The sequence below is a fragment of the Sciurus vulgaris genome (assembly GCF_902686455.1).
Source record: "Sciurus vulgaris genome assembly, chromosome: 6".
In the NCBI taxonomy this organism is placed as follows: Eukaryota; Metazoa; Chordata; class Mammalia; order Rodentia; family Sciuridae; genus Sciurus; species Sciurus vulgaris.
Window position 1 is genome coordinate 123,953,558 of NC_136466.1, and position 26,378 is coordinate 123,979,935.

Genomic DNA, 26,378 nt, shown 5'->3' on the forward strand with positions numbered 1-26,378 from the left:
TCACCAGCCCTTTTTTGTATTTTATTTACAGACAGGGTCTCCTTGCTTACTTAGAGCCTCTGTAAGTTGCTCAGGCTGGCTTTGAACTCGTGAGGCTTCTCCAGTCTCCCAAGCTGCTGGCATTATACACGAGCACCACCACGCCCGACACAAAATCTTAATAATAGTTAAGTTAATTGGATATATATTTTTCTTAAGTGACAGATCTGGTATCTTTTAGGATTATAGCTAACATCTGTTCATTCACTTACTTATTCAATAAATGCTGTCCTGAATCTAGACACGGTGGTCACACCATAATCCAGCGGCTCAGGTGACTGAGCCAAGAAGATCACAACTTTGAAACCAGCCTGGGCAATTTAGTGATTCAAGATAAAATTAAAAGCACTAGGGGTGTGGCTCAGTGATAGAGTGTTTGCCTAACATACCCGAGGCCCTGAGTTCAGAACCCAGCACTGTAAACACAACACAACAAAACAAGCCAATATTGTACTGATCACTGCCAGGGACAGAACCTGCTTCTGCACCTCTGTATAGTCTTCTCCCTTTTTGAGTCATTCATCACAGGAAGACCAGCCCCTAAATTATCTTTCTGTGCCCTAAACTCAGGGCAGGGAATCAGTCCTTTCCCCATCCCTGTCAACACCCTGTGCCTATCCCTACTGTATTTTCTCCATTCTGTTATTATCTCTCCTATATATTTTACCTACTGACATGTCCACCTCCCTGTCTCTTCTGGAATGGCAGTTCCATGAAAGCAGGAGTATTTGTCAGTTTTGTTTGCTACTGGATTTCCAACACCAAAAATAGTAAGTTGGTAAATATTTGTTGAATGAGTAAATTCAGCCTATGTATCATGGAAGCTGGTGCTACAAAGGCATAATTTTTACCACCTGGTAACCTAAGCCTTTTATCACAGCATTAGGCTGTGAACCAAAGTTACTTGCTCTCATACCAACATCCTCACGTGTGAGTTCTCTATTACTACTAACTCAGGAATTCTGTTGAATGAACTCAGGGCTCTAAAAGTATTTGACAGTGACAGTGAGTGACAATGATAGTTCATTAATGGTAGTTCATTGCTCTATGAATTTGAATGCAGAGAGAAGATATTTGTATTATCTAAATTTAAGAGACCATCCAGGTTACTATTTGCCTGCCTAATCTCCATGAATATCACACCTAGACATTTTATTTCTTCTCTATATTTACTCTAGAAAATACTAGAATACTAGATTTATACTAGAGAATAAATTTCTGATTTATCCAAGAGTTTTCCTGTTATTCGTTATTTTTCCTTGGAATATTTATGCAGGTTCTAGAAGAGTCCAGGTACTAAGATAGATTCAGAGAAGCCAAAATGAGTAGGACTCTGTCTTTGCCTTTGAACTTCATTCAGCTATGTGACTGAGGCAACCTTGTAAATGTACAGTTCTAAAACCATATAATAAGCAAATAATTTATAATCCAAACAGTGATGCTTTTGAGAGTAAAAGGAGGTGCTATTTCATAATCATGCCAGCACAATAGCTTTATACCATTCAGCCAAACTGTAGAGTTCCTTATTTTAAAATGTCAGTGGAAATAAAATACAAATGCAAGTCTTTTTTATAACAAAAAATACCTACGATGTACAGAACTATACTAGGCACTGTGTCACTATCTGCAGAGCAATTACTAGGCACTGGGGAGAATTCAAAGACAAATAAGCCATGAACTTTCCCACCTGTGGTTTACAGTCCATCATAGAAGACAGAACATTAAAAATCTAACAGAAGGCAGTAAATGATGGTATAGGCTACTATATAGGCCTGATGGGATTTCAGTCAACAAGTTTTCAAACAGGCCCATTGGTGCTATACCGTGTTTTATTTCTATTTTGCAGGTTGTCAGATGAAGTCAGTTCTGTCATGAACCATGAATTTAAATGAATCATATATTTTTTTTTTCTAAATGGGAGTTGTGTCATCTACTTTTTGTGTGTAACAACGTACATGCTCAACTAATGTTGGCATTAGTAGCAAATGAATAAACAGATTTTTAAAGGTTACTTTCAGCCATATATAGAGCAGCATTTGCCCAAGATACCATCTCTTTGCTCAACCAGCTAGCTGACAGAGTACAACCTTATAGCATGATTATTTTTTATCTTGTGCTTTTATAATGGTACAATTCAGTGTTTTGGCAATAAATCTGCAGTGTTTTAATTCTTTCCACTGGCTCCTACTGTTGGGAATTATTCTGCAAGTGAACATTGGCAACATTTCATAAGTTGGCGAGTAGACTGTGCTTTTTATGTATGAAAGTGTGGGAAGTGGTGTAGGACATCTGTTGGAGAAGTCATGTTGTCAAAGCCTGTTGTGTACATTAAACTCATTTGTTTCCATTTCCATACATTCTAAAGCAAATGTCACTCCATTTAACATTCAAACAGCTGAAACAGAGCTTAGAGACATGAATTGCGTGGGCCTGCTTAAAACTTCAATGAATGAGCATCGTTTTATTCAGTTGGCTTTATTGTTACTTTAGTTTTGCCTAAACTTTGAATATATGATAGTTTGTTGAAATAAGATTATTAGTAGTCATGGGCTTCTGTTGGATAAGAGAATAGAAACCATCATAATTTCTTACCCCTGTTAAACAGTACTGATGGCAGACCTCCTTTTCTGTCTCTATTTCACAAAACTGAGAACAAAGTTTAGTGTTTACTTGCTTCATGAACTTCTTATAAGTCTTTTAAGACGGTGTCCAAGTGGTCTTCTTAACTGCACTCGGTTGGTGAACTTGATTTCATGTGGTCAACATCTTTTCCAGCATTCTAAGGAATTAACACTTAACAAGATAAAATAAGATTTTGAGGGAAATTGCCCTCAAGGGAACTTCATTAGAGAGAGGACAGAATTTTTAAAGAAGGTGATTCGTCTTCCAAACTTCATTCATACTAAACTTGCCTTCTTATAAAACTGAAGGTCTTGATTGACAAGTTTTCCTCATTGTAAAATTGAATTCGGCCTGTTGGCCAGCTGATTAATAGGCTAAGTTCTTTAATTCTAAAAGGCATTCAATTCAGTCTCAAAGTTTCTCACAACCAAGGATTAAGTCATATCAATAAAATTCCCAAGAAAGTATTAATATATCAGAATGTGAAAATCCCCCATCAGAGTGGTGTTTTGTTTCAATCAGGAAAGATTTGTATATGGGCAAAAGTTTGCAAGTGCTTAGAAAACCACCAAGGGAAGATTTTCAACATCATCGGTTTAATGGTTCGTGATAGTCACATGGACTGGGTATTCCATGTATTATTTAAGCCTGTGGATATTAAGAAAACTTGCATCATTTTACTGTTTTGGAAAACACTGTCACAACCTTTGTGGTCACCTGCATTCATGGTATGTCATTCTTATTGTAGCCATTGCGTGCAAGACTATGTACAGTGAGACTGCAGCGGGTCATCAGAGTATTCCGATGAATGACTGGAAGTAACTATTCCTTCATAGAATAGGGTTCATTAACTAATGCATTTTGAACTTGATAATGTGTTCTCAAAACAGAGCATGATAGTGCGCTTATTCAAATGGTCAAATAACTTATATTTAATGATTTTTATTTATTAAACAAAAATTGTCAACCTAGCCAGGCACATCTCCATCTCCTCCAATTAAAATCCATACCATCCCTCACCTGGTGAGGGAAGACATTATTCCTGGGTTCCTGTGGCTACTCTTGACAAGATAGCCCTGTTCAAGAGCATGTGCTGAATACGGCCACCACTTGTAATTGTTACTATTTTAATTATTATTCTGTCGAGAGTAATTGGGGAGGAAGTTAAGGGAAAATAAAGTAGGTCTTGCACTTTAAGCTACTTTAATGAGCAGGTGTGGCTTTAGGAGCTGGGATTACAAAGTCCAGTAAGATTTCTGCTCTCAAGGAACTCTAATGCCAGTAGGAGGAGTTAGAAATGTTTGTGTAGCCATAAAGGTGTTCAAGGATCATATGCAGATGGGAAGATAAATGAGAGGCATCTAGATAAAACTGAGCAATGCAGAATGGTTTCTAGAAGATGTAACATTTCAAAGAGTTAACCAGAGGAGAGAGGAAAGTGCCGTGGAAGGAGGGCTTATCATCTGTGAACCCCTCGTGGTGTGAAAGGATAGGCTATGCACAGGAAGGTCACAGTCAAGTGTTACTTGGGAGCAGATACAAGAGAAGAAAGGAGAGAAAGGTCATAGAGAATTTGTGCTGGGTTTAGATATGTACGACTTGAACTTCATCACCAAAGTCATTGAATGATTGCAAGCAAGATCCTCGTGTTCACATTGCCATTTTAAAATGATCATGGCAGTCAAGTAAAAGATAGACGTAAAGAGGAGAAACTGGAAGTGTTAACTCTGGGCAAACTATGAAAACAAGATAAATAGAAGAACTATTAAGGAAAGTGCATTGTATATACAGGCAAAACATATAGTGTGGTCTCTGGAGTCAGATTAACTAGTTCTCAACTCTGACTCCACTGTCTAAATCCAGCATGACCTGGGGTATGTATAATAGCGCACAGCTCATACAGTTTTATGATAATTACATGGGTTTATTTCTGCTATCCACAGTGCTTAGCACCATAGAAAGCATGTGATCAGTGCTGTTATCCATCGTGGCTGTTAATACTATTGCTAATATTATTCATATCTGTGAGACCTGTGGCCTAATTAGCAATGATGGTCAGATCATTGGCTGCATGGTGATAGGGCCAGAGAATACAGCGAGAAATGTGGGCTGGGAAGGTAGGGGAAGTCACTGTGAGTTACATTATAAATGCTTGAATTAGGTACCTGTGAGGGTTCCAAATGGAATTTTCTCATTAGTGTTTGGTGGTAACAGCAGAAAGAGGTGCATTCTAGATACAGATATGGGAGTTTTTAGGCCCCCAAGAGGTATCTAAAGCTCCTGATTGGGTGTAGTGACCAGTGAGTTTGGAGGGTAGAATCAATAAGAGCCCAGAGAACTGAAGTCAAATTTTAACCCCAGTCCCCAGGGAGAGAGAGGAAGAGCAAACAAGACTGGGGAGAGGGAGTCCTCCCAAGTCACAGGCCAGGGGAAATGATTCAGTTGATTCTTGTACCCTAACATTACTGTGAACTAATGATGTCCTCCTGGCCTAAAGAAGGCTCTCCAGCTTTTCAAATTGCCAGTCAGGTCAGGGGAAAGCTACAGGCTGCAAGAACCTTCTTTAGTAAATATTATTACAATTAGAAGAAAAATTCTATGGCCTCAATTGTTAGCAATTGCTTTTAAATGCTACCAAGAGCATCACAACCCAGACTATGCTGCAGAAAATTGATGTTCCAGATCCTTTCAAGTGATCTCTGCCTTTGTTTTAATGTTCTCAAGAATTTAGAGTCATGGGGATGGAAAGTGAAATTTGTGCTGGATCTCTGCCTGTCTGCCACAGAAACTGTTATATGCAAAACCTCACAAAACATAGCAGGGGTAAGCATAGTCCTTCTCAGTGAGGTATGAGCTCTATTTTGCCATAAACCTATTACACACTGTGGTTCTAATTTTTAGATGAGATTAAGTTCTCCAGTGTGTTGTTATTTTCCCAGAGGTAAGGTCTTCCTTCTCTTCTGTATAGCCCCAGAGACAGGGAGTTATTGAAGACAGGAACAATCAATTTTCCCTTCTAGGCCACATCCTGTTAATTGGTCAGAGTTCTCACAACATCTAGATTCTTGGCAGGTTGAATTTTAGCAGTAATCCCTTCTCATCCCATTTTAAGTACAAGTAATCCCCAGGAGTCTTTGCCAGGCTCTTGGTAAATCATTGCAGAGGTACAAGCAAAAATGTCCCTGCTAAGAAAATCCACAGAATTTTCCCCATCAGAGGACACATATATCTCTTCCACAGAGCTTGATGTCTTGCCCTTCAGTTTCTGACTCTTAACACCTTTTAGGAAATTATACAAAGCAGTTCCTATCCTCTACTATTGGACAAAGAGTCCTAAATCAGCTTGTTTTATTGTTCCATTGTTCTTAGGATTTCCAAAATAGGGGAGTAGAACCCAAGGGCCTCTTAAACTCAAGAACTCTTAATCACACAGAGTCATACATCACAATTAGTTGGCAGTCATTAGTGCTACTTCCATTTTGTAAATTTAGTGATGTTTCTCCAATCATGAAATATTATCCTGATTAAGAAAAATATATTGAAGAGTGACAACATAGTGGGAACTCCCTCCATATTTAATCTCTTCCTAATTATGCAAATTAGGCAAAATTATTTACTAACTCTACTTTGCATGGAGCATTCTCTCATTTGATGAGACTCCAGACAGTTGTCTATACACAACTGTGAAAAACCTTCATAAACCATTCACTTATGTCCCAGTATTTTTCAGTCAAATAGGCTGTCCTTACCTTTGTAAAGCCCCTTAGGTAATAGTCTAATTTTAGCAAGAAACCATATGCAATCACTGCATATTTTGAGATTTATTACCTTATTTTTATGCTATAAAGAAACAAGCTTGAATATCAGTAAATAGTGTTGTCAGGAGGGTGGGGGAAATTAACACCTTCCTACATGGCTTATGAGAATATGGACTGCTATAGCTTATTTATTAAAGGGAAAATGTACATGATTTATTGTCTAGCAATCCACTTTCAGAAATAAAATCATTCTCAGTAAGAATATAATGAAAAATGTGTTTATTATTTATAGAAGTCCAACATGTGAATCCAAAGGACCAGATGAAGAAATAACTATTTAGCCATGCTATGGAATCTCATGTAATACTTAAAAGAATACACAAGTAAACACATAAGGTATTTATAGAAGATTCAATATAGTAGGATTCCACTTCACAAAAAGGAGGAAAATACAAACACACACACACACACACATTTTATGTGTATGTATATGTATGTTTGTATATATGTTTGGTAGAATAAGCATGAAGAAAAAAAACAGTACATTTATTTATATAACTCTGTGTTGTTTGACATGTCAAAAAGCATGGCCAGGCACAGTGGTATGTGCCTGTAATCCCAGCTGTTTGGAAGACAGAGGAAGGACAACTTGAGCCCAGGAATTTGGGGTCAGCCTCAGCAGGCAACCAAGTAAGATCTGTCTCCTAAAAAAAAAGAACACATATCATTTTAAAATTAAATATATATATATATATATATATATATACACACACATATATAAATATATAAAACAAAGTCATTGGATAGAAATATTTCTTGTCAAAAGAAAAACTACTTACCTTTTCAAACTTAAAAATTTCTGATCCTAAATTATATCTGCTATTTAAATCTAAGCCACGTCTGAATTTGGCCACTATAGAATAAAATATAGTTTTTTTTTCAACAAACTTTATGTTTGACCAGTTCCTAGGACTCTTAAATAAATTGGTTGTGTATATTCAAATTCTGAATAAGAACTCATTTTTCTAATATCATAATTACCTACCCTGTGCAGTACTGAGAAGCCCTGCTGTCTGGAGGCCACACATGGGGTTTGAAAGGTTTTGTTGCTATAACTAGAAAACAGCGTGAAGGCTTCTAGAAACAGGGGTCTAATTAAAGTTGTAACTTTGTCTTCAGACCCTGATGCCCCCGGTAGAGTGATTTGCTATCATTTCTGATTTCTCTACTATTAGTCTTTCACTATTAAGAAATAATGACTTACAAAGAATTAACAACAATTTGCTGTTAGTTTTTCAATACATCATCTATTGAATGTTTCTAATAAAGAAAAAAAAAATCAGTATTGAGTCTTAGTGTTAGTACACATAAACCTTTGCTTACAGTTTTTATGTTCCTGAGAGACTGAATTCAGTTCTATTGTGAACAGTAATTTATGAACAAGAGCCCACAATTTTTTGACCAGAAAATTGGAAAACTACCCATAATCATTTCCATGTGCCCATTTTATTTCCCAAGTATTTATAATCAGTTTAGCAAACACCCCCTGCTGTGCTCTGTTTTGAAGATATAGCAAATAACCGATTATTCCCTTCCTATCAGCTGCATGCTTGGTGTATAGGTAAATAGCTGATTACTCAACCACTATTGCATTAGGTCGACATCCTTTAAGACATTATATGAAAATGGATTAAACCTTGCTGTCTGCCCAGAGATTTGGTCTGAGTGGAAGTAGGCTTTTGTGGAGCTACAGAATTTCTATTTCATTTGCTCAGCCAATAATTGGCTGGAGCACGGCTCTGGTTAGAAATAAGCAACAAGCTTCCTGTAGCCATGAACAGAAAACAAGGTAGTGCATGTAGCCTCTGAGAAACACGCGTTTACTTTTGAAGAAAAGAAGCACCCAGCGACCAGTGAGCAGCATATGTCTGAAATCCGTTATCTGACACGTTCTTTCCAGCCTTCCCAGGAATGCTGGGCTGACTACTAAGATTTGCTTTTACTTCCTGCCTTCTGGATAAAATGAGTTTGCCAACCAGCTGTGAGCACCTAACGCTGGGGAAGGTGGCTAGATTCCGAAGCGCTTATGTTCATGGATCACCTTATGCAATCAACAAGCCAATTGATATTAAGCCTCAGAGGAGACGGTAACTGCTTTCCTTTTCCTCTAGTTGTTTGTCAGTGAAACTGTTTTGTTACCTTCTGGTAACTGCTTTGGAGGTCTGCTGAGCTGGGAGGGTCAGGGTGAGAGGTTAGTTGGGTAAATTCACCAAACTGGATAGTTGGGGAAAAAAAATTAACCTGAGAGGCAAGCTGAAAAATATTCTCAGCTTACTATTTAGTAAAAGCTAATCCGGTTTCAAGGTCTGTAGATTTTAAGAATTTGAGAGATTGCTGTTGCTAATATTACCAACAGAGTCATCCATGATGAGAATTTGAAAGAGGATTTAGTCAAATAATGGACATGTTTATTAGCAACACTTAGTACCAGATGCCCAGTAGCTCTTAATCTATCTTTCCTCGATGCCAATGTGATCCTAAACGTGTTATAATTCCACAAAACCATTCATTTTTATGTGGCCACTGCAGAAGAGGGCAATATATTTTTCTTGTGAAGAAGTTGTCATTTCCATATCAGTGTTCCAGAATTCTGCTAACTCATAGTCTCCACCTCCGGCACACACACCACGTACATATAAACATACACAGGCAAACTCACGTTACATAATTAGGAATTTCAAAGCTGAGCTCATTGTTTTTGTTACAGGGAAAGAGGATATATGCTCGGCAGACCCTTGCTACCATCCAGCCTTTTTAACACAGTGGTAGAATAACGATAATGTGTTTCACTGATGTGTCCAAAAATTATCCCTCAATTTTGCTTTTAAACATATTCAGCATTTAACAATGAGCTTCAGAAGCATTTTATGAAGATTTTCTCTTTTCTCTGTGAAAATGCCAGTTCTCCCTAGTTTTGTAACTCCCAGAATAAAATTCCAAAATTTTGAAGATAATGTATTTTACTAGAAGAATATCATTAGTGACTTATTCTTCTGCTTTTTGTTTCTAATCACACACACACACACACACACACACACAAAATACACATTTTTCCAAATTTGACCATATTATAAAAGTGAACGAACTTTTAGATGTTTGAGTGATTAAAAACAAAAAAAAGTTCCTACACCTTCAGAAATGCCTTGGGTTTAGTTATTCAACTATAATAATGTTTTCCTGATCTGATGGGAATCAGCTTTTCTCTTTCAGTGAGGGGAAATATTTAATTTTTCCATAGATACCAAGGTTTTTATGTGTAGCTCTATCACCATTTAGATTTATAACAGGCTGGCAGCTACAATCAACTATTTTAGCAAAATGTGTCCTGAGACACCCAGCATGTCTCAATTGCTGCCAGTTACCTCACTCCCCCTCTAGTTAGGGGGAATAATAATAAAAACCTCACGAGTTGCCAAATCCATGTGTAAATGCTATGTCCCTGTTTCCTTACATATATATTTATTTTTATATTTAAAAAGTAATCACCTTTGTGTAGAGGTCAGTTGACTTACCTTTATATAAGATGATGTTTAGACACAGATACCCAAGAAATTTCATTCTTGTTCCAGATTAGTTTTAAAATGGAGACAATAAGAAAATCCGCATCGGGGCTGGATGTGGTGACACGTCTGCAGTCCCAGCTACTGGGGAGGCTGAGGCAGGAAGATTGGAAAGTTTAAGATCAACCTGCATAATTTAATGAGACCCTGCCTCAAAATAAAAATAAAAAGACTGGGGATGTAACTCAGTGCCCTGGTTCAATCCCCAGTTCCACCCAAACAAACAAAAACAAACTCCTCATCATTCAGGGCTGGAGGAGACCTGAATGGTCCCTTTTTTTTCTAATGTAGCCTGTGATTTAGCCATGTACTCCAAATCTTCCAGCTTTGTGATTTGGGTCAAGTTACCCACCTAATTGCTCTGATCTGTCGTTTCCTCTTTTGTATAAAGGGTATAAAATCTGTCTCCTGGGGATGTTGTGATTATAATTCAAACTAATTTATTTAAACATGTTTAGCATAGTATCTGGTTCAATAAATACTAATTTAAGTAAAAAAAATCGAGTCGATGTATTTCACAAGGAGATACTTTGGAAAGTCGTTTTATAATAATCAATATTTTTGTAGTACAGACTTTGGAATTTATAAAAATACAAGATCTCACTTTTCTTTTAGTGTGCTACGCTCCTTATAATTAGTAAATGAATCAATTAAATGACTTTAGTGTTTGCAGATGTGAAACTTAAATCACTCTACCTAGAGCTTCTTTTCCATGGGTGTGCAAATTATGTGATGAGAGCAATGGTCGACCTTGAAGAAGACCAAATCATAGAAAACACCTTTGTATTGTATACCTCATTTTTAACATTACAAATTTTAAGACCTTAGCTTTTTTTTTTCTTAATCTGATGAGAAAATAGTACACCTGAAATGACAGTGTTTCATCATCCTAGAGTCCCTCACAGTTGCCCCAAATTAACTGGTTACATTTTCAGGATGACTCATCTAAGATGTATCTAAAACAGCACATTTATGTTTATTTTTATAGACTCATGGTTGTGGTTTTTTTGACAGAAAGGAAATCGCTTTTCTAATTACAAAAATAAAATGTGAGGAGGGAAAAAAGGAATGGAGGACTGTAAGACAGAAGGGAAAGAATAAAGAAGGGAGGGAGAAAAGGAGGGGAACAAAGAGAAAGAAAAGCCTTTAAAGCCATATATTGTTTTGACCTCCCAATGAAGCATAAGATTGTGGTGATAAAAAAGAAATCTGACTTTTCATTAAAATCCATGGGGAGAATAAAGTAGAAAAATCTAATACATAAATGCAAAAAAGAGCTCAGTTTAAATCCAAGTATACCCTTATAAAATAGTGATTAATTGAAAGAACAGCATGTTTGTCTTGGAACTCAGGGAAATAATTTCCAAATTAAAAATCATCTGTAGTAGAAGATTGGCCACATGGTTGTTTAGTAGTTCTCAATTTTTCTTTTGAGAGTGACAATGGAGACTTGAACAAAGCAGTTAAACTACTAAATCTTAATTAGGCTCAAAGTTGAAGAAAATGACAGCCTGCCATCTGTGATATGATTCTCTCTGTATTTGTGATTTTTAAAATGTTTTCTTTTAATCTTTTGTAGCCTCTTCAAATTCTAGAGTTCCATTTTTACTCCTAACGAAATATAATTATTTTGTTTTAATTTGATAAAATGTTGACATCTCAATTTTAATACCTTAGATTGAAAAGTCAGATTTAACTTCTCTCTTTTGGAAGACCGTCACACAGTAGGCTCTACGGTGTTCGAGTTTGAGGGCTGTCGGGTCTTCTTCATTGTAACTTTGCTAGTGCCCAGCAGAGAGCCCCATACAGATCACACAATAAATGCTTTTTAAATAAATAAATAATTAGAAAATTACATGTTACGTATTTTGGCAAAGGCACATATATCCCTTTCCTGGATGCCATCGTATGGAGCCTTGGGCAAGATTTTTGTCTGTGCTCTTCTTTTGAATAAGTTGAATTTCCTTTCTCATTTCCCAGTGGAAACTGCATGTAGCACTGACTTGAGATTCCTGGCTTCAGTGGCCAGGCATCACTGGTTTTACCAGGTCAGTAAAGCAGAACCTGAAATTCCCTTTTGTATACAGAGAGAGAGAGAGAGAGAGAGAGAGAGAGAGAGAGAGAGAGAGAGAGAGAGAGGCTTCAAGTAATAGAAAGGAGGAGAAAAAGCATGTGAGGGCAAGTGGGGATATTTCTAGAGTGAAATAATAATAAAATTGTGAGAAATCTGATAGAAGCACCAAAGTTCATAAAATCAGCAGCCAAAACTCTGGAACATACCGTGGTTCTGTTTGCCCTGCCATAATGTAGAACTCGTGTTTCTTTAAAAAAATCAAAATGGAAAATAAAAACCAGGAACAACAAAGAGGCGAGATTGGGAGCTGCTAGATGCCCAAGTGATGGGAAGCTTTGTGCTCTCAGGCGCTACTTTTGACAACCTTACCTAGCACTGTGCCTTCCCCAGTTAGTTTCCCCCAGCATCTTGGAGGCTTGACTGATGCGCTTTCTGCTGGCTGAAGAGGCCGTGCACCCTCCATTCTCCCTTTTGCTAGAGTTGGTACTTCTCGTATAAACTCTCTAGCCTCTGTTCTTCTGATCCTTTGGGTAGACTTGGACTCCTATCATCATAGAAAAGTAGGTTACAAAAAGCCAGAAAATAAGAATGACTACAATGAGTTTGAGTATAGAACCACTAAGATTTCTCCTTGAGGAAAGATTCCAAAGTTGTACAGTTAGATTTCTTACAATCCTCAAGTTATTTATTTGAAAGGATAAATTAATTTGATAGGACTGTCATAACACAATACTGCAGACTGGATGGCTTAAAAAATAACAATGTATTTTTTCATAGTTTCCAAGACTGGAATTCTAAAAACATGCTGTCTCCAGATTTGGTTTGTTGGAAGTCTCTCTCATTGGCTTGTGGATGATCATGCTGTCAAGTTATTCTCACATGGTCACCTCTGGTGTCCCACTGTGTGTCATCTTTTCTTCTCTTAGAAGGACATCAAACGAATTGCACTAGGGACCATTCAACAGTTTCATGTTAACTTAATCACCTCTTTAAAATCCCTTTGTCAAACATAGTCACATTCTGAGGTGCTGGGGGTTAGGGTTTCAAGATACAAATTTTAGAGGAGATGCCATTCGGCACAGAACAGACTGTCCATAGAGATTATGAACTAGTAATAACCATGGAGCATGATGGGAATAGGACTGTGATTCCCGAATAATTTGTGTCTTCATATTAATGAAAATGGATTTAATCAATGATTGTGAACCTTTAGCAAGCAGATATTGCAGAATACAGAATAATACTTGTCATTCCCTGTGCCAAAGGAAAACAAGTATACATTACTGATAATAAATCAGCAAATCTAACTATTTTAATTTAGACTCATAATAATCATGCAAACAGAACTTAGACCAACATTTGCTTTTGTTCAGTCTTTTTTAGGGCAAGCAGGAAAAGGGGTGGGGTTATTTCATGGGAAAAAATTCATTATCCATGTAACCCGTAGTTCTCAGTTGGGGTGATTTCTCCCTACCCTGAAATCCAGAGGACATTTGGAAATTCTAAGGATATTATTGATTGTCATGAGGGAAGGTAGTATTGATTAGCTTATGGTTCAAGAGCAGAAGCTGAGGGATGCTGTTAAATATCCTATGGTGCACAGGACACTTTCCTACAGCAAAGAAGTATTTGACCCAACACATCAATAGTGTGGAAATTGAGTAAACAAGTTGTTATGTAACAAATTCAACTGGGGTGTATCTCAGAGCTCTTTGAAGACCTTTGTTTATATCCTGACGATTGGCATAGTTTATGCATTCATGAAAATACTTTTATCTTTCTTCAGTAACCACTAAATAATGTTTTCTTAACCTGGTTAAAAATAGACAACTGCCACACTTTTAAAATAATCTAAAATATTCAGTAATTCTTCTGTGTCTGTATTAGCTATTGCATTTTCAGGACTTGTCATTCTTTTAGTAGGTTTACTACTGAGCTTTCATTAAGGAAAACTGAATAAATAATCTAATATATTCTGGTGATTCTAGGCTAGATGCTAAACTTTGATCTCTTTTCAAAGGGAGGTTAAAAAAAATACTGGGTAAAGTTACACAGCAGATAATGAGTATTAAGTGACAGTTCCATTGGCCTGGTATGTGAGGCTCACCTGTCTCATGCCTGTGTTCAAGGGTCCATTCATTCAAATATGTGAGCCACAGGTATTTTTATCATAACAAGCTCATCCTAACAATAAAGAGCAAATTTCATAAAGGGGAAAACTCATGGGGAAAAAGTCTTTGATGACAGGGTCTTCATTTCACTTTAAATAAAACTTCGAATTAGCCTGGATTCCTTCTAATCCTCCCTCCATCTGGATCAAAATTGGTGGCAGTACTGATTCTAACTAGAATGGACTTCCCCATTCTTCCTGCAGTGCTGGAATTGGATGTCTCACTGTCTATTACCAAATGTTCTCTAGAGAATTCAAACTCAATATATATGGAATTTTAATCCCACCCATGTCCTTGGTAATCCAAGTCACAGACTCTGAATTCCTCCTGCAAGCTTCCCCTCCTTCAGTCTGAGCACTCAAAGACCAGCTGGCTGCAGGCGTATTCTTCCTGCTCACCACGTCCTTCCATCCCAATTGTGGGCATGTTCATCCAAGCCCTCACCCTCTCCTGCATCAAAGACTGCTAGCCTCCTGATATGCCTCTCTATGCTACCATCATCTTCCTCACCATCGCCCACGGGTACATCTTCTGAAATGTCTCATGAAAATTCCATGGTTACACTACCAACTTCTCCTTGCCTACTAAATAAATAAATAAATAAATAAATAGAAAAGAAGAAAGAAAAAAAGAAATGAAAAAGAAATCTAAATTTAAAAGGACCATGATCTACCCTCGTACCTCTGGGTCCTCTTCAATTGTCCTGTCATTGATATATACTCTACATTTTAGGTATAAGGAGTGGCAAAATGGAAACAAATATTTTTGGGAGAAGAATCTACCCATGGCATACAACCTAAATTAGAATGGGAAAGACCACTAGAGGCAAGTAGTGAAAATCCTGATGGGGACAACTTGTTTATAATTATAAAAATAGGTGATTACAGTTGTAAGTGCTGCTCTAAAGGAGACCAGGGTCCAATATGAGGATATGAATAGGTGCCTAACATAATCTGAACATTTGGAAATATTTCCTTGGCAATAACTGAGGTCCGAGGATGAGCAACAAAGTGCTCTACCAAAACTCCTGTGAAGGATCCTCTGAATGCTAAAGGAACCGAAAGAGTAAGGTGTATGAAGTATAATGAGGGAGGGAGGAGAGGGACAAAAAGGAAGTGTGGACGGTAGAGAGGGGAGTATGCTGGGTTTTTTTTTAAACTTTAATGTTCATTTTGGAGAAGCATCCAGGGATTACTGAATTTATTAATTTATGCATTGGCAGTGCAATTTTTTGTTTCTAAATTGATCTTCTTTATGATAGTAGAATATATTTTGACATATATATATATATATACATGGAGTATAACTTCTCATTCTTTTGATTGTACATGATATGTGTTCATATGCACATAGGATACTAATGTTCAGTTCTTTCTAGTATCTTTCCTCTTCCTATTCCCTCTCTCTTCTCATCATTCCCCTTTGTCTAATCCAAAGTACCTTTGTTTTTCCCTACCCTCTCTCCCTCCCCATTATGAGTTAGCATCCACATATCAGATAAAATATTTGGCCTTTGGTTTTTGTGATTGGCTAATTTCACATAACCTGATATTCTCCAGTTCCATCCATTTACCAGCAAATGCCATAATTTCATTCTTTGTGGCTGAGTCATAGTTCATTGTGTATATGTACCACATTTTCTTTATCCATTCATCTGCTGAAGGGCACCTAGGTTGTTTCCATAGTTTGCTATTGTGAACTGAGATGCTGTGAACATTAATGTGGCTGCATCACTGTTATATGCTGATTTTAAGTCCTTTAGGTATAAACAAGGAGTGGGATAACTGGGTCAAATGGTGGTTCCGTTTCAAGTTTTCTGAGGACTCTCTATACTGCTTTGCACCAATTCATAGTCCCACCAGCAGTGGATTGGTAGACCTTTTCCCCCACATCTTTGCCAGCATTTATTGCCACTTGTATTCTTGATAATTGCCATTTTGACTGGAATAAGATGAAATCTCAGAGTAGTTTTAATTTTAGCAGTGCCATTTAAAAACACATTCTTTGCATCTCATTTCATCATTGAGGGTTTTAAAGCATTGAAATAAGAAGTATGTGCCTGGTACGGCGGGAGTATTCCTGTAATTTCAGAGACTCGGAAGACTGAAGCAGGAGGATTGCAAGTTCAAACTAGCCTCAGCAACTTAGCAAGGCCTACGTAACTTAGTAGGACCCTGTCTCAAAATAAAGACCAAAAAAGGCCTGGATGTAGCTCAGTGGCAAAGTGCCCCTGGTTTAAGTCTCCAATACAAAAAGAAAGAAAGAAAAAAAAAAGAGACAAGTAAAAAAGAAGTATGTAATATTTTCCAACTGAAGTTTAAAAAATGGTCAAGTTTTAATCCATTCCCAACAACTAGGGATTAATAAAAAGTCTTAAATGTTAACCTTTGTTCTTCTGCTTCAGTTCATCACCCAATTAGATATCCTTCTTAGCTGAAAGGAAAGGAATGAGTCTCCTTAGAGTGTTTAGAATGTTTATTGCCAGACAAGTACAGGAAATGCCACACAACCACAGATCTTCATGTCTTAGTCCGTTTCTATATCCAGTTAGAGTCATTCAGTTACTTAGCTTCCCTTTGAAATTTTTTCTTCTTCATCTTTTCATGGCTTTGCTCTTGGATTGAACAAACTTATTACTTAGATAAACTTCAACTTCAAAAGGAAAGTTTTTGTTATCACCTTTCCTTTCCTTTGTAAATTGTGATAAGTAAAACAGGGAATGCTGGCAAAGCATTCTGGGCTTGGGATGGCACCTTGCTGTCAAACAGATTATGAACTCATGTAGAGAGTATGAAAGAAGCAAAGGCAGAAAGAGGGGTGGGCAGTCAATCAGCCAACAGCCTTTAACACAAGAGCCATGACTGGACTTGATGCTGTTTTGTATGGCCTTAAGAAAGAGGCTGCTTCCATAGGGAAGATAGTTAACAGAGAGTGGCACTGAAGAAAAATAATAGGATGAGAAGAACATTACAGGTATCCAAGGGAAAAATAATGAGCTTCTCAGACAAGGTGGGATGTGTTTTGAATTTCAAAAGATGATTTCTTCATGTGGTTCTCAGGGGCATGTGTTGTTACTCATCCTCAGGCCTCATGGTCACCAGGGAAACATTCTCCAAATGCTCAGACTATGTTAGGTGCCTATTTATACACTTATTGGGCCTCTGAACAGTTCTCACTATTGTAATCACATTTTTATGTATTCTGTGGGCTGAGGAGTCTCCTCCTACATTCAGTCATGGGACCTTGAGAGAAGAGTGTAAACCAGTATGTTTCATCAGTTTTTATCATGTTCACTGCTTGAAATTTTTATCTTGTGCTCTCATGCCCAAATTGAATTCATCATCTTGCTCTTAAAATCTGTTCTTTTTCTTTTGTTCCTTGGTCTGATTGATTACTACCCAGTTTTCCAAACTAGAAATGTTGAGCATCACCTTTGTCACCTGCCTTCATCTCTCATCACGAAGGCTTTTGCCTATTGACTTCTGAAATTAATCCCTCCTTTGTCTTTATGAATACGCTTACTCACATGAACTACTTTCAGAAACCTCTTAAGTGATGTCCAACTGCTGGTTTCTGTATAATTAACCCAAAACAGCTTCATGTTTGTTTGTTCATTGGTTTCTATTGCTTTAGCAACATTCAAATTTCTGCATTATGTGAAAATTACACCCAAACTGTTTTAATGGTGGGTACTCAGTTCCAAAGTTTTTTATTTGACCCCAAATATCAATACCCCAGTTCTACCTTTGTGATTTTTTTCTGAGCAATTGCTGAAAAAGAAAACAATGAATTTGCAAAATTTTCATGATGAAAGCATTCAAAATTATGTTTCTTGAAACTGAGCTTACGATTCTGTAAGACTTCAGAGTTAATTAGCTCAAAAATATCCTGCAGTTAATCATAATCTATGGGTGATTACCATAAGCATGTGCATTTAGTCACTGATTTTTAATCCAGGCAGAAGTTAGAAGAAGTGTCACATCTTAAATGGTCATAAATAATTCAACTAATACTTATGACAGGTGTACAGTTTTCCTAAATTTGTAATTTCTGTATTCTCCCCCAAAAACTCTGACTACAAATATATTCTCTTGTTTCTGCTGATATTTCTGAACAATGTATGTTGGTACCCCATGTAAAAAGAGTTATGTGATACTGGTGTTACCATGGTAATCCATTATGTACATAAAAGCATTATGAATACCAGCAACTTTTGTTCCCTTAGAGTTTCTATTTTTTCTTTTTCTTTTTCCTTCTCTGTTCTTTTTCATGTATATGTGTGTGTGTGTGTGTGTGTGTGTATCTTTATATCCAGTGGCTATAACATCAAGAGTACTACAATCCAAATCTCCCTTTTAGATGCTTATGATAGGATTTATACTCTACTAACAAGGGAATCCTTAGCCATTTTGACTTGAAAGAGATTTTTCTTCTGCCTGATAGTTCATTTTGTCAGCAAAATCTTTTTCCCTCTGGGGGAAATCTCATTTGACTCGTACAGCTCAGAGATGCCAGGAATCTAGTATGATGAGTCCTGTGGAAGCAGGTCATCCCCACCCTAAGATTGCCATTGACTCTGACTTCTGTTCAAAGTCACTCCAAAATGGAACAGGAAGATGAAAGTTAACCTTCACATTTCTAGCCGCTTTTAAAGTTAAATTGCCATTTTGATTATACCACAAGAGACTCTCCAAGTGAGATGAGGATATGTTACTGTGAGGAAGATCAGGGTTAACTTACTCAAGGGAGAATGAGGTTTGCTCAGAATGATTAATCTTTCCAAATTATTGAGAGATTTTACAAGCACCATGACTAAGAAGAGGACTTGACTGACACTGTGAAGGGGCAATTCAATAGAATTACACAATCCAAGCTCTGCATTATGCAAATTTGAGTATATGTGCTAAGCAAAATGAGGGGAGGGAGAGAAGCCATTTAAATAGAACAACTGCATTTGCTTCTCCTGCTACAACATGTAGTCAACTGTATTGGTTAATAAGTGTGAGGTAGGAGATATCAATCTTCTATTCTCTTCCTGACTCAGTTTTCATTGGACCCATCATGGTGTGAACAGCTTGCCCCAAATTTGAATGATTTAAGGGATGTTCCATGGTAATGTAGACTCTCCAGTATTTGTGCCACAAAGACTCATGTTAGAACTTAGCCTAAGTAAGATATAACTCCACTGAAGTTTGTTATGGTCCCATCAAAACAATTTTTTAAAAATTTGATTTGATGAACTAGACAGACACTTCTCAAAAGAAAACAGTACAAATGGACAATAAATATATGAAAAATGTTCGACATAGAGCAACATACATTGCAATTAGGGAAATGAACATCAAAACTACACTGAGATTCTGTATCACTCCAAGGAGAATGGCAGCATACAAAACACAATAAAGAATACAAAACACAATAAAGCTAGAGAGGATGTGGTAAAAAAGGAACAGTTTTACGTTGGGTAGGATGCAAATTAGTAGAACTACTATGGAAATCAGCATGAAGCGTTCTCAAAGGACTAGAAACGAAACCACCAAATGACCAAGTTTGGTAAAGAATTAGAATCAGCATATTATAGCAATACATGCATACCAATGTTCATAGCAGCACAGTTCACGATAGTCAAACTATGAAAACACCCTAGGTATCTGTCAACAGATGAATAAACAAAGAAAATGTGTTGTATATATACAGAATGGAATTTTATTCAGCCATAAAGAAAAATGAAATTATGTCATTTAAAAGAAAATGCATGGAACTTGAAAATATTAAGAGAAATAAGCCAAACATAGAAAATCAAGGGTCACTTGTTTCGCTCACATGTGGATTCTAGAGAGAAAAAAGGAAAAGAAAGTTGGGGATCTTATGAAAATTGAAGGGGATAGAGTAGAAGACCAGGGAAAGGGAGAAGGAAAGGGAAAGGGAAAATACTGGGGAATTATAATGGAATATAATATAAATCATACTGAATATATATGTAAAGCATATTGTTATATTGTGTGCAAGTACGAATGTGTAACAACCAGTCCGTTCATTATGCATAATTGTAATGCACCAATTAAATATGGAATGATAATGAAAACACAAAAAAGGTTCTTTGAAAAAGAAAACAAATGGAATATTCAAAACATTCAATTTGTGAGAAGACACTCCAGTGTTGATGATAAATATAATTTGACTCATTTGCGGAGTTAAACAGAGATTAAGGTTGTATGTATTCCAGTAAAATGCTCTCTTTATAAGAAAGATCTATATGCAGGTGCACTCCACATGCTAGTGTGTGACCCAGCAAAACTACATTTTTGTATTCAACTTTCTGCAAGAATTTATTCCTTGTCATGCACATGGAACTATAAGAATATAAATGGTACTTCTAGTCTAAAGAGAAATAACAGACACTAAGTATAAATAACTGGTCCACAAGATCCAGTTATCAGTAATTCATTCATTCACTCACTCATATGTTCAGCTGTTTAGCAAACACTTATTTAACAGGACCTGAGTCCAGAGCTCTCTGGTAGGAATGCAAAACTGAGAATGACAAATTCCTATCTTTCATAAAGATCACAGTCTAACTTCTCAGGCAAAAATTCAAAGAAAAAATAAATTATAACCATTTTAGGTATTTAGTTATCCTCCCAGGGGGCATATGGGGCCAATTCTGCCATCAACTGGGCTATTCAGGAAGGTTTAACTAATTAGGTTGTGAAAGAGGATGAGACATTCTTTTGATTGCTAGTGCCAAAAAGCAGGCAGCTGGCAGAGAATAAGTCTGCATTACTTAGCACTTTGTAGATTACAAAGTGGGTTTTCACATATTGTCATCTCAACTGGTAAAAACAGACTCAGGGGCTCAAGGGTCTTTCTCTAGTACCTGGTTGGTTAAGTGCTACAGTTGTGGACTAAGCCCCAGTTGTTGGTCTCTGATTTGTGTGCTGTGTATTTTATTAAGTGCTATGGAGAAAGCAGAAGTAAAATGTTTGAGCAGCTCTTAGGAAAGGTTTAGCTTCTAACTGGAGACTGCGGGTATCACAGAATGCTTCATAGACAAACTTGCATTTGGTCTTGAGATTTACTTTTAGTTATGTAGAATTGAGGATGAAGGGCATTTTAAGAATGGGAGAGAAGTCTCACAAAGAAAATAATGTAGGTAAATCAGTGAAATTTTAGAGAGAAATAATGTTTTATGGTAAAAACCTAATGAATTTGAGAATCCATCTTAGTAAACAAAACTGAAAAATGAGAGCGAGACTATTTTTAGGATCATGAATTGAAGCTAAGGAGTTATTTTTTAAGATAAGGAGAACTATTAATTTTTGAACAGGGAAGTTCTATGATCATAACTTTGTTTAAGAAAGACTAAAGTGGTATCAGTGAAGACATAACTTGAAATAGCAAAAGACTGGAATAAGAAACCTGGTGGGAGGAATTATAGCAATTATTACTATAAAAGGCTAAAAGGTGGTAATGAACACAAGATAATGGGTTACAATATGAGTTGTTATCTTTTTGTACTGCAGTTTATGCAGTGACTATATAAAATTTAGCCGGAAAAGGAAAGTTTTGTTTGAGAGTGAGCAAGTATTTAGGACTTAGGATGGCAAGGTGCATGATGATAATAAAATGGGGAAGAGGGAGAACTTTCTGAAGACCTGTGGAGGAATAACTGATAAGACTTTATGTGTGTAAGAAAGAAAAGAGCGCACTTGTCCTCTGCAAATAACCTTATGAGTCTAGAATTTCTGGTGGAAGAGTTTCACTGCTAATAGAAATAGAGATCAAGAAGAGAAGCATGTTTGAGAGTGAACGTAAATACTTCTTCATGGATAAACTGATTTTTGAGAACTTGGCAGGACAAACAGAGATAAGCAGACAAACATCAAAGAAAGAATAAAAAGAGGTTGGAGTTGGGAGATGTGAATACTAAGATTCATGAGAAACATACGTTTGTGGCTGGATTTATATTTAAGTGAAAGCTAAGCATTTTTCAAAGTCATGGTCAATTCCTTGTCAATTTGGATCCAATCAGAACATTACTTTTACCTTGTGCTATATTGTGCAGACCTTTCAATGCAACTTGAATGGAAGATAAATAATTTACAAAAAAGTCCAAAATACTTCAGTGTTAATTCCTAAATATTTTATTACTGAGGTCACTTGGACCTTGAGTAAATTATAAGATACATAGATTCCTAGTGGTTTGTAAAATGGCATTCAATTTTCAACTGTTAATCTTTAATAAAAAATATCAAGTCAAAAAAAATCAAGTCATCATTCGCTCTGGTATTGAATTCTGAGCTTAACCAACAAATGCTTATAAAATAGATATTAATAAGAAATAGATGATCTAATACTGATCTGCTTCACTATTACATTCTCAGCAATATATGTAACTGTTAACTGGTATAATTGCCAGAAATCAACCAGAATTGACATAATGGTTAGAGATTTTCTGAAAAAGATAGAACTATATAATTTCAGAATTACAGAGGAGAACAGAGAAGAAACCAACAACAAAGAAAGTGCTATTCCTCAACCACTGGAAAAACGAATGTTTATGGCCACACAGTGAAAATTAGCCATGAGATTGAGACTTCTATCATTTTCTATTTTGTGGCTTGTTTAAAAAAAGAAGGTAAAATGGCCTTTCCTTTATAACTAAGCATTTCTTACTGGAAGTTCAATAAGCACAGTGATGTCTTGTTTGGCTAGATGTGGGTATTTGTGTGTTATTGCCTTGTAATGGTTCTGAAACCAGTTTTATCAGTAGTCAGATACATTATTTTCCCAGGGGCTTAACTATTTTATTGAGGCAGTTTCAAATACATTTAATGTACTCTCTAATGGATTTGTTTATCTTTTTCCCAGTGCTTTCAGCCAGGGAAGTTACTTTTCATTTGTCTTATAGATGTGGGGGGACCTCATTGCTGTATTTTAGAGATTATGATACTTTATCATATCCTACTTACTTTTGGGATGTTATATATAATATATAATTAGTAAATAAAAATCCGTAGAGAACATATTGCTTAAGAATTTTAATAGAAAATTTCTATAAAGGAATAGTGCTTTGGTAGGATTTTAGATTTCCTGATCAATGACACTTCCTCAATTTTTGTAAAATTTAATGATTCACAAATGCTTAGCTATCACCCTTTTTCCCCATTTAATTAAAATCTACTTTTAATGTATCACACATATTACTCTTAGGAGAGCAAACATCTGAATTGTTGTCACAAGTTCTCAAACATTGTTTAGTTTTCATGATCAGACTAGCATTCCCATTAAAAAAGAAAAAGAGATGGTTATGCTTCAATCTTGAACAGCTCCTATATCTCTAATTAGTATTTTCTCAGGAAAACTTCAGGAAATTCTTGGTAGGATTTCCTTTGGGATTCTCTGATAAAATGGGCTCTAGATAGAGATTGACATGAAGACAAAACTTGGGGTCAAATTCACAAAACGTCTGTGAGTGAAACAATTCTCCTTTGAGACTTAAACAAATGTCACCAGCAGATTCATCAACGATAGAGATGCAGAATGGGAAAAGGAATAACTGTCCTGTTAGCTTTGCCATTTATCTCTCATTTGCAGTTCACCTCTCATTTGTTTGTTTATCAGTGTTTGGTACAATGATGGCTGATAGAAATATTATGTGAGCCCCATCTATATTTTTATACTTTCTGGTGCCATATTTGAAAAGTAAGGAGAAATTGGTGAAATTAATTTCATAAACATAAGGTTGTTTAACTCACTATCACCAAAACATTATCAATTCAAATTATAATAAATATACAGGATCATTAATAAAATATATAATTTTTATCATACTAAATCTTCAAAATCCTTGATTACATTTGATACTATACCCTATCTCTACTTGGATGCAATTTTTTCCTTTATCATTTGGTTATATTTATTTTTTATTTTTTATAATTTTAGTTGTAGATGGACATAATATCGATATTTTATTTATTTATTTTTATGTGGTGCTGAGAATTGAACCTCACACAGTGCCTCACATATGCTAGCTGCAACCCCAACCCTTGATTATATTTACTTTTTATAAAATTTACAAATAGAAGTACAGGTTCACTTACCCAAGTTGTTCCAAATATACTTACCAGTTTTCTAAATAACAAATAAACTCGTTTTTTAGTTTTAGCTATTAAAATGGAAATAAGGCTAACACTTCAGGTCTTCAGTCATACTGACCCCCCTCCCAGTACACCAGAGCCTCTTGGACAATAATATGTATTTAGATCATCTGGGTTTATACTCAGTTTGTCACTTACTCTCTGTACTACCTTGGCCAAGTTGTTTTCTTTTACTATACATCAGTCCTCTCATCTGTAAAATGGAGATAACTGTAGTCCTAACATTTTAATGTTACTATGAAGATTAAATGAAATAATACCAATGGTACTTATCAAAGAGTTAGGACGGTGTCTGGTGCATAATGAACCTTCAAGAAACATTAGTCTTCATTATTACTGTTTTTATTATCACATCATTTGTCCTCTCATTTCTTAGTATTTGAAAGAAGTAAATTTTCTACTTTGGGGTCTGTAAAACAGGTAGGCAGGGAACAAAATGCAGAAATGTAAGTTATTTGCTGCAGATCTATATCTCTAACTGCCTGTGTATCCTGCTGTCAAAGAATAGGCCTATCTTCCCTGAACTTACCTGTCTCCTGGAATCAGTCCTTCTGAACATAACTCATGTGTTTCTCACTAAGGCAATGCTAATTTTCCTTTTACCTAAACTCAGAACCTTTGAGGCATCCTTAAATCCTCCTCTCCCTTGCTGGCCTTGTCTGCCATCACATCTTGTGAGAATTTCACTGAAACATCTCATGCTTTTCTGCCTCTTCATTTCCATGGCCACCACCCCCTTGTCCTGCCTAGACAGCTGCAATCATCTATTTAATTAGCCTCAGTCTTCACACTTTAACCATCACCCCACATTGACCTACTCTATGCAGCTGTTGAATCCGTCTTTCAAAAATAGCTTCACTGTTCAAACCATTCCTTCATCACCCAATACTTTGAAAAGAGATCTGTCTCCTCTGTAATCCTTTCTCTTAAATATTTTTTAGTTGTCAATGGATCTTTATTTTATTTATTTATATGTGGCACTGTGGATCAAACCCAGTGCCTCACACATGCTAGGCAAGTGCTCTATCACTGAGCTACAACCCCAGCCCTGTAATTCTTTCTTGATAGCATCTGTGCCAGGTGCACATGACTGTGTTCTTTCCTGTGCTGCCAAGACCCTCCACACAGACTCCTTCCATGACCTCAGGGCACTGGCTCATCTCTGGGATGAGCAGACCACAAACCCTACAAAACACAGTCTATTTGTTATAATTTTTTTGTTTGAGGTTTTGTTTGTTCTGTGTCTTAATAGGTCTATAATACGGTATAGTGTTTCCTTGATAAGTCCTCATATTTTGCAGAAGCTGGTGAATGACACATCTTTGGAGTTCAAGACTTTCCAGGAGACGTTTCCAGCTCTCCTGCTTTCTATCCACACAGATCCTCTGCTCTGGACAAACTAGTTTATGACTATCTCACGGATACTTTTTTTTGTTTCCATCTCCATACTTGGCTCACATCATTTCTTCTCCCAAAATGTCCCTGCTTTCTTTGCTTCCTTCTCAAATTCTGCCCTTTCTTAAAGTCCAGTTTATGCCTCTACCTTGATGAATCTCCAAGAGCATGATATAGTTCACCACATTGAAGATGCAGGATTGTATGGCTGATGGAAGGAGGACAAGCGTGGAGCCCAAAGGGATCAGTTGGATTCATTGTTTTCCTAGCCAAATTGCCTAGACTCTGTGAGCCTCACATTCTTCAATATGTAATTAAATCACAAAACCTAAAGTTGCAGGGGTGTCTTGTATATTTAGAGTAATGTATATACTGGCATTCAGTGAGAGTTCCGAGAGCATACATTACCTCAGTTATTTTCAGTACTGTACAGTCATAGGGTATTTAATTATTGCAGCTTTCTGTTTTTGTTATTGTTCTTTTTTAAACTGAGGATTGAAGTCAGGGGCACTCTACCATGAAGTTATATCCCCAGCTTT

The 26,378-nt window shown here is 36.5% G+C and overlaps 1 protein-coding gene across 9 annotated transcripts in view; it reads left to right on the plus strand.

The window, feature by feature from the left end:
- The window catches only part of PDE4D (phosphodiesterase 4D), a 1,241,089-nt gene that overhangs the window by 813,067 nt on the left and 401,644 nt on the right, over window positions 1–26,378 (plus strand). Inside the window, exon 2 of one of the 9 annotated variants that reach the window (XM_079144030.1) lies at window positions 8,380–8,566. The exons of the other annotated variants lie outside the window; for them this stretch is intronic. Within the exon in view, the coding sequence (XP_079000156.1) occupies window positions 8,442–8,566 (125 nt within the window). The 5' untranslated portion in view covers window positions 8,380–8,441. The remainder of the gene's footprint in view (window positions 1–8,379; window positions 8,567–26,378) is intronic. 9 annotated transcript variants of the gene reach the window in all.